Source organism: Drosophila persimilis, unplaced genomic scaffold (assembly GCF_003286085.1).
Source record: "Drosophila persimilis strain 14011-0111.01,24,50 unplaced genomic scaffold, DperRS2 tig00000520-arrow-pilon, whole genome shotgun sequence".
Taxonomy (NCBI): Eukaryota; Metazoa; Arthropoda; class Insecta; order Diptera; family Drosophilidae; genus Drosophila; species Drosophila persimilis.
Genome location: NW_020825317.1, coordinates 3,283,057 through 3,298,882, shown reverse-complemented (window position 1 = coordinate 3,298,882; position 15,826 = coordinate 3,283,057). Strand labels below are relative to the sequence as shown.

Sequence of the window (15,826 nt, the reverse complement as noted above, 5' to 3'; positions counted from 1 at the left end):
TAGCGGCAGGTGCTACTCGGAAAATGAGCGCTGCGATCGTCGCCGTCATTGCGAGGATGGTTTCGACGAAGCCAACTGTAAGTTATCCTCTCTCCTCATGTGTCTGTCAAAGCGTCCAATGTCTCACCACATAGTATCTCATTTGGTTTGTGTGGTGATCTATCGCATCTATAACATCTCTCAATCTTGGATTAGTTTTAAGCAGGAAATGGATCAGATCATCTAGGGATGGGTATAAAGATGCATGCCTGTCTCCTGTCCATCACTAATGGACTATCGTATAATCTAACTTCTTGCAAAACGATTACTGATAATATCAATCAAGCAAATACGATCATGAATACCAGAGCATGCTTCCCACAAAAAAAAAATAATGCTTCAAATGAGTTCATTTGGAATATCAGAATTCAGTCAAATTCCTTGAGTAGTCTCAAAAAAAAGAAGTGTCATGCGCGATTGACCAGAGTATCCTATCCTTAAGTATTTTAGGGCCCTGCACACGAGTCCAAGCTGTGAAACCTGAAAAAACTAAAATGCTCGAAATATGGTAAACAATTATTTGAAAAATTATTTGAAAAATTCCTCATATTCACTAGAAGGTTTTCGGGGTCAATAATTACGAATTTGAAGTCATTTAAAAAAAATTCAAAACGGCGGATCTAATATGGCTGGGTTAACTTAAAACTTATAACTCTCCGACCTTGCTACATCCATATCTCTCCCCTTTTGAAGAAAATAAATAACTCGATACATCCCGAAACAGGAAAACTGACTTCAAATTTGTAATCAGCGACCCCCGGGAAACGAGTTTCAAGCAAATCCGATGAATTCTTAAAATAAGTTTCCAGAATATTTTGACCATATTGCTTTTTGAGGTTAGAACCTGACGCGATGTAGCAAATCTGACCAAATTTCACAGCCACAAGCTAAACGATATGAAAATCATATTTCCATAATTTGCGGGTTCAAATGCAAGTGTTTTGTCGGGTTAAGTCTCGCACTTGACTCGTGTGCGATATCATTTTTGAGCATTTGGTTTGCTGGGAAGCTATCAATATTATAAAGAAAAATATTATTAAGTTAGGCGACGCGAAGGATTATTGGCCGGGAACCTGATCTCTGTATTAATTTTGATTTATTTGAGCACAGTATCTATATCCGTATCTGTATCTGTAATCACATGTTCGGCTTCTGCACCAGGAGGCATCTTGATATCCGATGTATAATCGTATTTTTCATTTGCTAATCTCTGCTGTGTGTTTTCTCTTTTCCGTCTCTCTACATTTTTCTCACGTTTACTCTCACTTTCATTTTTACTGTCACTCTCTTCTATATTCTCAATTATTATGCTTTGATCCTTGATTTCTCTCATTGTGTGTGTGTGATGCCATTTTGATTTTGCTGCACCATAAAACCACTCAACCACATGACCACAACCACGATGCACCACAAGCCACACACAGGTACTGAATGCAAGGATCATGAGTTCTTGTGTTTCGATCGACAGTTCTGCATAAACGCGACACAGCACTGCGATGGCTACTACGACTGCAAAGACTTTTCCGATGAACAGAATTGCATTGGTTAATAAAGAGCTTTCTATTGTTTTTGATTTTCTAAAAAAAAGTAGTTTTAGAGGTATATTCTGCGTCCTTTAGATGTAATTTTAAGTCTCTTATTTCTTATTTCTTATGTCTTATGATTTCCGTTTAAGTTCGCTTTAAGACCCCCGCTTTTGGCATGCTTCCAAACATGTGTATGCACTCTTGAGATACCTATTACTTTTTGGTTACTCCTCCAGATGTTAGCCAGACATTTCAGCAGTTTACCCCCTGTCTAAACTTGTACCCACAACTAATTATCGTATATCTTTACCCCTGCCACCCAAAACAGGCTGTGCCTCCAATCAATTCCGTTGCCATAACGGCGACTGTGTGCCTTATTCGTCCACCTGCGATGGCATACCACAGTGCCGCGATGGTTCCGATGAGCTGGAGTGCGGCGGCTCCCTAGAGTGCCTGCCGAGCCAATTCCGTTGCAACAACGGCCAGTGCGTGAGCGCCACGGTGCGATGCAACGGCAAGACCGACTGCCAGGACAGTTCCGACGAGCAGAATTGCGGTAAGTATCCACCACCCATCTCCCAAATCCATCTGGGGCGAGAGACCTCCTCCCTCCAATCACCCCGATCACATCAATCAACATCATGTGCCTACTACGCTCGCATATTGCCATCATAAGGTCGTCATCATGAGGCCGATACAACAGCTGACACAAGTGCCACTAGCGCCGCTAGCACCAGCACCACAACAGTCAGTCCATCGACCACGAGCAGCCCCCCACTACGGATCATCTGTCCGGCGACCTTATTTCGGTGCGAGAATGGGCCGTGCATTGCCTTGGGACTGCGATGCAATGGGCTGGTCGACTGTCCGTACGACAGCAGCGATGAGGCGGACTGTGGTCTGATCAGCAACGAGATCGAGCGTAAGTCGCCAGCGACCCGAAAAGAACCAAAGAACCGTACCACTGAAAGGCCCCGAAGGACATCAACTGTCGTCTCACACCTCCAAACGTAGATACTAACTGAGAAAAGCTAAAGGCTATGGCTATCGCATCTAATCATACTTATGAATCTTCTATCTATCATCTGTGTGATCATTGATCCTCGCTAACATCAACTAAAACTTGTGTCCAAATATCATTCTCTCAAAGAACTAACATTTGAATCTCTTGAATCCGCAGCCAACGAGCCAGGCCGCACCACCAGTCAATTGAATCTCAAGACCTATCCCGATAGCCAGATCATCAAGGAGCGTAAGTATCTGCCGTTGCCATCAATCAAACCATTGTTTTGCCGTTCTATGTTCTTTACGTTTCTTCGAATCTACATAATGTTCTACCATTACTATAACTTTTAAAATGCTTAACCCACAACCAAAAATGACCATAACCCATAATATGTAAAACAAAACCCGCAGGATATATTAGGGAGGGTAAGTCGGCCTAACTACTCGTACTCTCTCACTCTATATGCATCTATGTATACGTACAATATATGTAATAGACATCGATCCGCACACGGTACTGCAGCCCAACACCAACACAAACACCAGCACCACCCGGCACGAACCATTGGCTCGAGAAAAGGAGTTGTACATTGAGTCGAAATTGAACCACTGAACTATCCAGCCTGAAACCTTTGTTAAATCCTTTTAACCCTTGCACGTATTTCCCCCCTCCCTAGATTCCAGATCATTCTAACTCTCTCTCTCTCTGCTGTGTATATCTCGTGTGTAGGTCGCGAGGTGATATTCCGTTGCCGTGACGAAGGACCATTCCGCGCCAAGGTCCGTTGGACGCGACCCGGCGGCCAGCCACTGCCCCCAGGCTTCACCGACCGGAGCGGACGCTTGGAGATACCCAATATACGCGTAAGTCCCTAATCCTTATTCTAGAAGAGATCGTAAGCCTCATCTCCACTTTCTTTTTTACCAGCTGGAGGACTCTGGCACCTATGTGTGCGAGGCTGTCGGCTATCCCAGCTACCAGCAGGGACAGCAGGTCACCGTTCACCTCACCGTCGAACGCTGTAAGTATCTTTTAGTGGGGGGATATAACTCTTACGGGCGGGTCCTACAATCAATCAATCACGTTCAATTACGCATGCAGCCTGGGGCGAGCACAAGTACGAGGAGCTCAAGTCGAGTCGCATTCGGTATGGCACCGTGCCGCACATTGACCTCGAGTTCTTCGGTCTAGGTAGGCCTTTGTGCCCCTTGGGGGAATAAATGCTAACTAACTCTTCTCTCTCTCTCCCATCCAATCCCTATGCCGCATGGCTCTGGGCCTGGTAAGCCAGTAGGCCCACGTCCTTCCCTAAGCTCTAGCACTACTCACTATATCCCTGTTCTCATCCCGACAGATAATGACTTGGGTGCCCGTCCGAGCACAGCCTGCAGCCAGTACCAGGCCACGTGCATGAACGGCGACTGCATCGACAAGAGTAACATCTGCGACGGCATTCCGCACTGCTCGGACGGATCGGATGAGCACAGCTGCAGCCACGGACGCAAGTGCCAGCCGAATCAGTTCCTCTGCAACAACTCCAAGTGCGTGGACCGCACCTGGCGCTGCGATGGCGAGAACGACTGTGGCGACAACTCCGATGAGGCCTCTTGCGATCCCGAGCCCAGCGGTGCCCCTTGCCGTTTTAGCGAGTTCCAGTGCCGTAGCGGCCACTGCATACCGAAGAGCTTCCAGTGCGACGAGGTTTCCGACTGTTCCGATGGCAGTGATGAGGTCGGCTGCAGTAAGTATCCCATAACCCCATTGAGAAACGATCTAATGACTGAAGACTGACATAGACTTATTCGTTTGATAATCCAATATGGATTCACCCATTGAATATACCTTTTCCAACATACCCACACGCATTTCGGTGCCTTATAGAACACTACTTAAAGATAAAGACTTGGTGCAACAAATTTACATGGACTTGCATCTGTAAATGAAACTGATCAAAGACTCGCTTTTCCAACTGGCATTGGCTGTGTTTTCTGAGAAAACGCCTGAAAAAAACAAGTTAAAATTCCGGCAAATCAAACATACCAAAATGGAAATGCAAGCACCTTATCCCCAGTCTGCCTCCACCGACGGCGACTAGAGTCTATGTGGACGTGGAAACGATGGCGACAACGGCGGCAACGGCGACAACGGCAAAGGCGATGGCGATGTACTGCGCAAAAGGGCACCCTTCGAGCAATTCCTTCAGGTGAAGGATTGCCGGCGAAGGAGTATGTCTGCCACAAGTTGCTGTTGATGATCCGCAACTACTTCCTGCCCCTAGTGGGCACCGAGCAGCTAACGCAGCTGACGGTCAATGATCTGGAGACACGGCTGTGATCGACAACCTGTGCACCAACCAGGAGTTGGAGGCCTGCTTCGGGCTCGTCCACTGGGTGACCCTATCGCCGGAGTACCGTGAACAGCACTTCTTGCGCCTAATTTCGACACTCTTCACACACTGCGGGCTGCGCTGCATTGGCCCCGGAATACGTTCAAGTTTCTCGCTTGAAACTGGCCCATTGCTAGCTGGTGGCTGCTGTAGCAGCCTCTGTGGAATGAAGGGGGGCGGCCATACTAAGGCGATGAACTGGTCGTGGATGCCCAGCAAAAGACGCTTGGGCCTCTAAACCAAGCCAACTGAATGGCAGCCGTAGCCCCCCCATAATCCTACACTTATTGAAATTCTTTTGCACTTCTCTACACTTTTTCCTATTTTCATCTGATTTTAATGACGTGGGAGGACCTCATTTTTACACTCATAAACACATTCCTTACAATATTTAAATTACATATTTAATGCTCCGAATAACAATTTAGCGGAAAGCCGATTCGGTGTGTGTGGCGAATAAAACAACAAATAACAAAAGATGTAACAAAACAAGCATACAAATAAATAACGCAACATACATGAATTATGTGCATAATATATGGAAATGTGTAAATAGACATGAGCTATGATGATCTACTGAATATGAATACATACAGAAATAGCTTTTCAGCTTACTGCTTTTTTAAGAGATTTTTCATAGCGGCTTTCAAAAGACAAATCATTTTATCCGATAAATAAATAAATTTTCTGCACGATCGGCTTATTTTAAAAGACGTAATTTTAATTCATTATTTTGTACAATTTTAAACGAAAAAGATTGCTAAATAATGCGAACAAAAATGTTGGCACAGGTGATAGAAGTAGGATCTGTGTCGATCATCCTTGGATCACTCTATGTATCCGAAGAATTCTCTACAATCCTTGCACTTTCTTGAAGGGAAAGCTGACGGACAATCTATTGACTGAAGACCCTCGCAAAACTTCACAGACTCATTCGAATGATTGTATTATAATAATTTATCTTCACACTCTCTCGCAGTGGAACCCGTGCCCATTCGTCCTCCGCCACCAGTGAAGGGTCTGCTCGAGGGCGAGTCCCTCGATCTGACATGCGTTGCCACCGGAACACCCATACCGACAATCGTGTGGCGCCTCAACTGGGGCCATGTGCCCGAGAAATGCGAATCAAAGAGCTTCGCTGGCACTGGCACCCTCCACTGCCCGGACATGCAGGTGCAGGACAGCGGTGCCTACTCCTGCGAGATCATCAACTCCCGCGGCACGCACTTTGTCACTCCGGACACAATTGTGACGGTCACACCGAATAGGAATCAGTTCTGCGAGGCCGGGTTCTTCAACATGCTCGCACGCTCCGAGGAGGAGTGCATCAAGTGCTTCTGCTTCGGGGTGGCCAGCACCTGCGAGAGCGCCAATCTCTTCTCTTACGCCATCCAGCCGCCGATCCTGTCGCATCGCGTGGTCAGCGTGGAGCTCAGTCCCTATCGCCAGATCGTGATCAATGAGGCAACCAGCGGACAGGACCTGCTCACCCTCCACCATGGCGTCCAGTTCCGTGCCTCGAACGTCCACTATGGCGGTCGGGAGACCCCCTATCTGGCGCTGCCCAGCGACTACATGGGGAGCCAGCTCAAGTCCTACGGCGGCAATCTGCGCTACGAGGTCAGCTACATGGGCAGCGGACGACCAGTGTCCGGCCCAGATGTGATCATCACCGGCAACCGATTCACCCTCACCCACCGCGTGCGCACCCTGCCGGGGCAGAACAACAAGGTGAGTGTGCCCCTGCTCCCAGGTGGCTGGCAAAAGCCTGACGGGCGCAAGGCCACCCGCGAGGAGATCATGATGATTCTAGCCAACGTCGACAACATCCTCATCCGCCTGGGCTACCTGGATAGCGTCGCCCGCGAGGTGGACCTGATCAACATCTCCCTCGACTCGGCCGGCACCGTCGACCAGGGCCTGGGCAGCGCCTCCCTCGTGGAGAAGTGCACATGCCCGCCCGGCTATGTGGGCGACTCCTGTGAGAGCTGTGCCCCCGGATATGTGCGCCAGCCAGGAGGCGCCTGGCTGGGCCACTGTGTGCCCTTCACCCCCGAACCGTGCCCCGCAGGCACATACGGTGACCCGCGGCGCGGAATCCCCTGCCGCGACTGCCCCTGTCCCCAGAGCGGCAGCAACAACTTTGCCAGCGGCTGCCAGCTCCGTCCCGACGGAGAAGTGCTCTGCAACTGCTTTGAGGGCTACGCGGGCAAACGATGCGAGAGCTGCGCCGCCGGTTACCAGGGCAACCCCCTGGCCCCGGGCGGCAGCTGCCACAAGACCCCAGAGTCGTCGTGCAACGTGGACGGCACCTACAGCATATATGCCGACGGCAGCTGCCATTGCAAGGATCGCGTCATCGGCGAGCACTGCGACAGCTGTGCCCCCAATAGCTTCCACTTGAACTCGTTCACGTACACTGGCTGCATCGAGTGCTTCTGCAGCGGCCACCAGGTGGGATGCGGCAGCACCACCTGGAACCGTGATCAGGTGACCAGCAGTTTCGGCCGCACCCGGGCACCCCATGGCTTCGAGCTGGTGCGCGACTACACACGTCCCACGGCCCAGAGCCTGGAGATTGCCACCTACGGATCCGAGCTAAGCTTCAATGCCGAAGGGGAGCACGGGGCGGACACACTCTACTGGAGCCTACCGGCCGTCTTTCTGGGCAACAAACTGGTCTCGTACGGTGGCAAGTTGAGCTACACCCTCAGCTACAGCCCCCTGCCAGGCGGCCAGATGTCACGCAACAGTGCCCCCGATGTGGTAATCAAGAGCGGCGAGGATCTACTGCTCATCCACTACCGCAAATCCCCGGTTAGCCCTACGACGGCCAGCTCGTACTCGGTGGAGATCAAAGAAAGTGCCTGGCAGCGCGGCGACGGACAGTTCGCCAATCGCGAGCACACCCTGATGGCCCTCAGCAACATCACGGCCATCTACATCAAGGCCACTTACACGACCAGCACTAAGGAAGGTGCTCTTAAGCAGGTGTCCCTAGACACGGCCACCGCCACACCGCTGGGCACACAGCGTGCATACGAGGTTGAGGAGTGCCGCTGCCCCACCGGCTACATTGGACTCTCCTGCGAGACCTGTGCCCCTGGCTACAAGCGCGATGACGTCTCTGGCCTCTATCTGGGTCTCTGCGAGCCCTGTGAATGCAACGGGCACTCGACCCAATGCGATGCCGAGTCCGGCGATTGTATAGTAAGTGCATTCCTCCGCTCCCTAAGATCGGTATCAATAATTAAACGCTTCTCTCGCATTCGTAGAACTGCTCGGACAATACGGAAGGACCTAACTGCGATCGTTGTGCTGCTGGATATGTGGGCGACGCCACTGGCGGCACCCCATACGACTGCCAGCCGGATGGAGGGGACCCACAGCCACCGTACCGCCCTTTGGAGCCGGGCAACCAGACGAGCGACTGCAGCAGCTGGTGCCAGGCGGAGGGAACGGTCAACTGCCAGGGCAACTACTGCTACTGCAAGCCGAATGTGAACGGGGATCGGTGCGACCAGTGCCGACCAGGAACCTACGGTCTGTCTGCGGCCAATCCGGATGGTTGCAAGGAGTGCTACTGCTCCGGACAGTCGACACAGTGCCGCTCGGCGCCACTCTACCGACAGCTGATACCCGTGGACTTCTTCAAGAATCCCCCGCTGCTGACGGACGAGACCGGGGAGATCCAGGATGAGAATAACCTCGACTTTGATGTGGCCACCAATATGTACACGTACTCGCACCCCTCCTACCTGCCAAAGTACTGGAGCCTGCGCGGCAGTGTGCTGGGCAACCAGCTGCACTCCTACGGCGGCGAACTGCAGTACAAACTGCGAGTGGAGTCGTACGGCCGCTATGAGCCCGGCCAGGATGTTATTCTTATCGGCAACGGTCTGACGCTGATCTGGTCGCTCAATCAGGAGTCGCCGGACGGCCTCCACAGGGTCCGCCTGAACGAGGACGGTCAGTGGCAGCGCAAGGATCGCGGGCGCACTGTACCCGCCACCCGCAGTGACTTCATGACCGTCCTCTCCGACCTTGAGCACATCCTGATCCGTGCCACGCCTAAGGTGCCCACCACCCGCACCTCCATCGGCGACGTCATCCTCGAGTCCGCCGTCACCTACGCCTCCCCCGGCCATGGCCAAGCTGCCACCGACATTGAGCTTTGTCAGTGCCCTGCCGGGTATACTGGAAACTCATGCGAGTCCTGTGCCCCGCTCCACTACCGCGACGCCGACGGCGCCTGCCGGTTGTGCCCCTGCGATGCGGACAATAGCGATGGCTGCCGTCTGGGCAGCAATGGCTACCCTGAGTGCCAGTGCAAGCCCCGATTCAAGGGTGAACTCTGTCGGGAAATCGGTAAGTCAGATATCGGATGGGGATATCCACAGTGCAATCCACGAGCGATTGCTGACGGCCTCTACATTGCTGCATACGATCCATTATGATCCACCCGCACATTCTCCCTTTTCCCTCTGACTTGCCATCTTTTTGTCCCTCTCTTGAACTCTCATCCATCCGTCACTGCCCGCCACCCCACCTATCAATCGTGATATTCCTTAATCGATCTTCCTTAGAAGATCTTCCTTATATCAATTAAAATATGCCCAATACTCGCAGTCTCTACTTATTTTTGTATCTGTCTGTTTGTCCATATCCTAAGAGATCCCAAGGTAACAAAATCACTTCAATAAATATTAAATTTAACATTTTTTATGCCCGGTACGCGAAGAGTATAGGGGTAAAGTATATTCTTGATCAGTATCAATAGCTAAGTCGATAAAGCCATGTCTGTCTGTTCGTCTGTCGTCTGTCCTGCTTGACGCTTATTTCTCAAAGACCATACAAGGTAGAGCTACCAAATGTTGTATCCAGACTTCTATAATATCACACTGTGACAAGTATAATTCAAAATTTTCCCTCTCTCCCTTCCGCCCGCACAAAAGATCAAAGTCTGCGGCATCCTCAATTTTGGAGATACGAAAGCTCTAGCTCTTACTTTCACCGCAAATCTAATATACCCCTCTAGTATATACTCTTCGAGTATCGGGTATAAAGTGTAAAGAAAAATGGGAACAGATAAAATGTTATGTATTAGAATCTCCTAAGCGGTTCGACCGATTTTTATGAAATAATTTTTCGGTACAAAATCAAATCGTTCATTTTGCGAACGGCGATACCAAACTACACATAAAATTGATTGGGTAAATTACACTTTTTTTCTTAAATTGAATACAGTCTAAAAATAAAACATCTACCCAAATATATATTCTCTTAACGATTAAAGAATAAATAAAAATAAAATAAAATCAATCTGAATAGTATCGGGTATCTAAGAGTCGGACCATCGACTATCAAGCGCATTCTATTTGTAAAATTCTTTTGGAAAACTCGAAATTCGTATACCAGAAATACTGAAAAATCACCACAACAAAAAAAAACATCCCATCCATCCACATTCTAGACACATCGCCCATTATCGAAGAACCACCCAAGATATGTGATATAAGCAGGGGATTTTGTTGCAGCGGCTTTTGGTTCAATATTGCGCCCAACGAGACAATCTCGTTCAATGACACCCTCCAGATATATAAAGACAACAGAATCATAGGAAATATAACCAAGCTGCGATACGGCTGTCACTTGAGAGGTTCGATGCAGAGCCCCATTCAACAGAACCAACCACTGAACCATCAGACAAGCAAAAACAAACCAACCAACAAACTCTATTGTTCTTTTGCCTAATATTCGTACTTGTCACATTGTACTGAAAATAATCCGAAATACTTGTTGTAGATGGCACACACTCTCCTCTAGTCTATATAGTGCATAGATATCTACATAATTTATGTTTTTTGTGTAGACATATAATATATATGTTTAGACCAAAGCTAACTACTTGTACTCGTTCTCGTACTACATCTATGACCTAAACACAAGCCCCGAAGTACTTTGCAATTATTGTACTTGTACTCGTCGTATTCTTGGGTTAGAACCAGCTTCCTCTCTCTCACTTTCACACTCTGACTGTCATCTTTGTATAAGCCTAAGTATATGTTCTATCTCACTCGCTGTGTAGCTCTTGAACTCGCTCGCGCTCTCTAGTTCACGTAATGATGATGAGCGAGTATCTAATAATCTTGCTTTGATTTTGAGCGAGTAACTGATGATCTCGCTGTGATGATGTATAAGTATAAGTATTTAAAGCTGAAGATGAGCAAGTATCTAATGATCTTGCTCACAGTAATAGCGAATATCTGATGTTCTCACTCAGATGATGAGCGTGTTTCTAGTGTTTTCGCTCTGCTGATGTAGGAGTTTCTAATACTCCCACTCTCGCTGTGATTACAAGCGAGTATTTGATCTTTCGGTGATCTAAAATCCACGTAGCACTAGATAGTCTATATGTCTTACTTTTTCTTACCTCCCCATGTAGTTTTTGTAACTCTCGTAACTCTCTCTCTGTTTGTGTGTGTGCCAGAGCATTCATAAAGCCACCATAGCAACGATCGGCCTGGAATCACGCTCAAGTAGTCGAATACTTTAGTCGCTATACTTTACTTTATATGCATATATGTATATATGTACTAACCTTCCATCCTACATACATATGTCGGTCCTAATATACGCACCAGAGTTTGGGTTCCGTTCACTACTCGCTATAATGTGCGTTTAAGATCCTATGTATAGTAAATACAAGTAATTTTGACGATTTTTCTGTCACCTAACCCCACCACCAAAACCCACCAACCGAGATGGCCATCTCTGTCATAGTTACACCTCTGTAGCGGGTGCTTACCTTTCCCCCAATAAAAACTAAATTATAGAATAGGTGCTCCCCCCTGAATATCCAGCCACAAAATATGCGTGATTAAACCGCAACCAAATGTCACTAACATCCCTCGTAAAAGAACTAAGATTGTGGGAACTCGACTTTCAATAGCTTCGTATTCAAATATCTAATCTATTTTTGTGCCTATCCTGTGAAACCCAATTCCCAATCCCCATACAGACACAGGCAACGAGCCCGAACAGGAACCGGAAGAGCCGGAAGATAATGGACGCACCCAGATCATTGTGTCGATAGCCAGGCCCCAGATCACGATTGTGCCCGTAGGAGGATCTCTCACACTCAGCTGCAGTGGTCACATGCGATGGAACAATGTGAGTATTATCCACCAGGGAATACTATAAAATATTGATTTCGTATTCTGAATCATATTCTTGTTAAAGGATCCCGTGGTCGTCAGCTGGTACAAACAGAACAGCCGTCTGCCCGAAGATTCCGAAGTGGAGGGAGGAGTTCTGCATTTGTACAACCTGCAGATTACCGACTCCGGCATCTATGTCTGCCATGCCGAAAACAATGAGACAATGCACGTGTACCAGGACACCGTCTCCGTCACCATATCACGTGAGTAAACCGCTTCCCAGAGTGGCGCTGCCCCCTCTTTGCTAATCATTGACACTTCTTTGACACTGCGGCTCTACCTAAAGGATATGCCAAGGAAATGTTGGCTCGCTACGGTATCTAAGAATCTCCTCAAGAATGCCCCAAAAATCCCCCATAAAATCCTTCAATTGATTTGAGACGATAGTGACTTTCTGATTTCCCTTTTGCAGAGGAAGGCCAGCGCTCGCCGGCCCGAATTGTGGACCTGCCCAACCATGTTACCTTTGAGGAGTACCAGCCGAACGAGATCAACTGCGAGGTGGAGGGCAATCCCACGCCTTCTGTGACCTGGACACGCATCGACGGACAGGCCGATGCCCAGACTCGCACCGACGGCACCCACTTGATCTTTGACTCGCCACGCAAATCTGACGAAGGACGGTACCGCTGCCAGGCGGAGAACAGCCTCAATCGCGATGAGAAATACGTCCACGTCTACGTCCAGAGCAGTGCCCCGCCATCGCCGCCTCCTCGCGAACGCGTCTACATCCAGCCGGAGGAGTACAACGGAGTAGAGGGCGACACCTTCCGCTTGACCTGTCAGTCGACCAGCGGCGCCAATCTGCACTACGAGTGGTCCCTCAATGGCTATCCCTTGAGCGGTCAGCGCAACATCATTGTCAGCGGCAATGTGCTTGAGGTGCGCGACTCCAGTGTCCGTGACTCGGGTACCTATACCTGTGGCGCCTACGATCTCCGCACCCATCGAAACTACACCGAAGATGCTCGCGTCTACATCGAGCGTCACGATCTGCCACCCACCGATGATAGGTGAGTGATCCACATCCATCCTGATACCACATTCTGATCCACAATCTGTTTCTCAATGCAGTTCAAGTCCCGTGATTGTGCGACTTCAAGAGCTGATCACCATCGAGCAGGGCCGCGACTACAGCATCACCTGCGAGGCCAGCGGCACTCCGTATCCCTCGATCAAGTGGACCAAGGTGCACGACCATCTGGCCACCAATGTCCATGTCAGCGGTAATGTGCTGAGCATCTACGATGCCCGGCCCGAGAACCGGGGCCCTTACTCCTGCATAGCCGAGAACATACACGGCTCCGATCAGTCCAGTACAAATATCGACATTGAACGTAAGTTTAAACGGGTCCATGTCAGGTCATAAAACTATTGGTGATACATTCTACAACCAGTGGGGGTCGGTGGGTCAAAGGTAGCCCCAGTGCATGAGAAAGAGATCAGAAATGCTTCTCATGAATCGTCTATAGTAGAGGTTTGCAAATAACGCACTCAATCTGCAATGTTCTTGAATGAATTTAATGGCATTGTTACAAGCAAAGTTCGAATGAATAAGGAAGTAAGGTTTTGGTATAGCAGATTTAGTCGAACCAGTGATTTAGTACTTTGCACCAGATTCTATTACTTAGAATTTGCCATATACAACCAAAGACTTTTTTAAAAATAAAAAAGCCATGAATTGGTGACTATGTGCACTTTAATCAGTTTCACTCGGCTTTTTGACATTTGAGAACTATATATCCTTGTTCTAAAAATGCGAATACAAGAATATGTACGAGTTTGTACCCTTGAAATTATTTATACAAATAAAAGATTAGTAGCTTATTTCGTTGAGAACTAATTCCACTATAGAATTGAAGCTTAAGGTAAAAAGATTCATACAAATGTTTATTATAAGTCATCCAATTTTTTTTACTACTCATTAAACGTGTTGGATACCGGTATAGCAAAGGCAGAGAAAAAATTATGAAAGGACGCAAAGTACACAATTGCGGTTTTTTAAATTTGATTAGAAATGCACACAAATTCATTCAAATTCATTCGCGTTCGTACCTATCCACTGTATAGGTAATTTAAGAAATAAGGCATACATGATTGCATTCAGAGCTCCATTATCCATTATCAGCACCGGGATACCCGTGATCTTTGACCCTTGATCTGTTCTCCTGGAATATATAATATACTAAACCGCAGAGGTCTTAGCATTCTCGAGCTAACAATTTCCTTTGCTCTGTCTCATCCTATCTTTGTCTTCTGCCCCCCAAATTTTCCCTTAACCTTATGATTATTATTATTTGAAATACAATTATAAACTAATGTGATTTCGACATGCAAGTGCACAAGAGTGGAGTTGGTAATAAGACAGGTCCACACAGTCTGATCCTAATACTAATCGGTGCAACCACCATCATTTACTTGTTTGCAGCCCGGGAGCGGCCGAGCGTTAAGATCGAGTCACCATCCCTGCAGACCCACTCGGTCGGCTCCCAGGCGTCGCTCTATTGTCGTGCCAATGGCATACCAGAGCCCCAAGTGCAGTGGGTCCGCGTCGATGGCACACCGCTCTCGCCGCGCCACAAGGAGATGGGACGCGGCTATGTTGTGTGAGTTGAGACACCTCCTCCTCCGCGAATAAGCCTTCATCATTTATATTTTATCTTCTTCCTTCGATCCAATCCAACAGCATTGATGACATTCAAATTGCCGATGCCGGGGCATACGAGTGCAGGGCCGAGAATCAGGTCGGCAAGGCCTCTGGTACGGCCTCACTGCGCGTGGTGGAGGCCCCATTGGTTGTCATTAAGCCCGACCAACAGATCATACGTCTTACCGACGGCGACGAACTGAATTTGGAGTGCATAGCCAGTGGCTATCCCAATCCCAGTGTCCAGTGGAGCCCCAAGGGCCAAGAGCCCGAGACAGAGACCAGTCTAGGCGTGAATCGTGATCTTGTGAGCAATACGGCCTACCTGAAGATCTATCGCGTCAGCCTCTCTGATGCTGGCATCTACACCTGCTCGGGCGTCAATGAGGCCGGCAATGACGAGCGCAGCGTTCGAGTGGATATTCAGCCGAAACGCGGAGACATCAGTGATAGTAAGAGATTATGAAATGAGACTTGGAAAGAAGATTCTTATCAGCAAAATATCTACCTCTTCCTTAGATGATGGCGATGTGGATCATGGACCCTACCAAACCGACTACCCACCGCCACCAGCCCGAACAGGGCAGCCCCAACGCTTACGCACCAACATCGGCGAGAATGTGACCCTCACATGCGACCTTGGCCCCTATGTCACACGTTGGGTGCGTGTCGATGGCCGCCCCCTGCCCTCGAATGCCTACACCGAGCGCAATAGCCTAGTGATCATATATGTGCATGAGCAGAACCTCGGCCAGTACCGATGCAATGCGTACGATAACAATGATGTGGTTACGTATGTGGTAAGGGAACTGGTGCTGCTGCCGCTGCCACAGATCACCTTCCAGCCTAAGATTCCACTGCGTGTCGATGCTGGCGAGAATGTGGAGATCTATTGCGAAGTGACCAATGCCCAGCCAGAAGATGTGCACTGGGCCACCGACAATAACCGACCACTGTCAGAGTAAGTGTCTCCCGAAAGAGCCATAGGGGAATATCAATATC

The 15,826-nt window shown here is 48.7% G+C and overlaps 1 protein-coding gene across 1 annotated transcript in view; it reads left to right on the top strand.

Moving 5' to 3' along the window:
* The window catches only part of LOC6596848 (basement membrane-specific heparan sulfate proteoglycan core protein), an 85,042-nt gene that overhangs the window by 68,704 nt on the left and 512 nt on the right, over positions 1–15,826 (top strand). The window contains exons 11-26 of the mRNA XM_026990148.1: positions 1,894–2,121; positions 2,746–2,817; positions 2,982–2,996; positions 3,301–3,434; positions 3,499–3,592; positions 3,926–4,312; positions 5,937–8,167; positions 8,233–9,325; positions 10,431–10,616; positions 11,979–12,130; positions 12,200–12,380; positions 12,590–13,190; positions 13,252–13,514; positions 14,606–14,783; positions 14,864–15,276; positions 15,344–15,785. Of these exons, the coding sequence (XP_026845949.1) occupies positions 1,894–2,121; positions 2,746–2,817; positions 2,982–2,996; positions 3,301–3,434; positions 3,499–3,592; positions 3,926–4,312; positions 5,937–8,167; positions 8,233–9,325; positions 10,431–10,616; positions 11,979–12,130; positions 12,200–12,380; positions 12,590–13,190; positions 13,252–13,514; positions 14,606–14,783; positions 14,864–15,276; positions 15,344–15,785 (6,670 nt within the window). The remainder of the gene's footprint in view (positions 1–1,893; positions 2,122–2,745; positions 2,818–2,981; positions 2,997–3,300; positions 3,435–3,498; positions 3,593–3,925; positions 4,313–5,936; positions 8,168–8,232; positions 9,326–10,430; positions 10,617–11,978; positions 12,131–12,199; positions 12,381–12,589; positions 13,191–13,251; positions 13,515–14,605; positions 14,784–14,863; positions 15,277–15,343; positions 15,786–15,826) is intronic.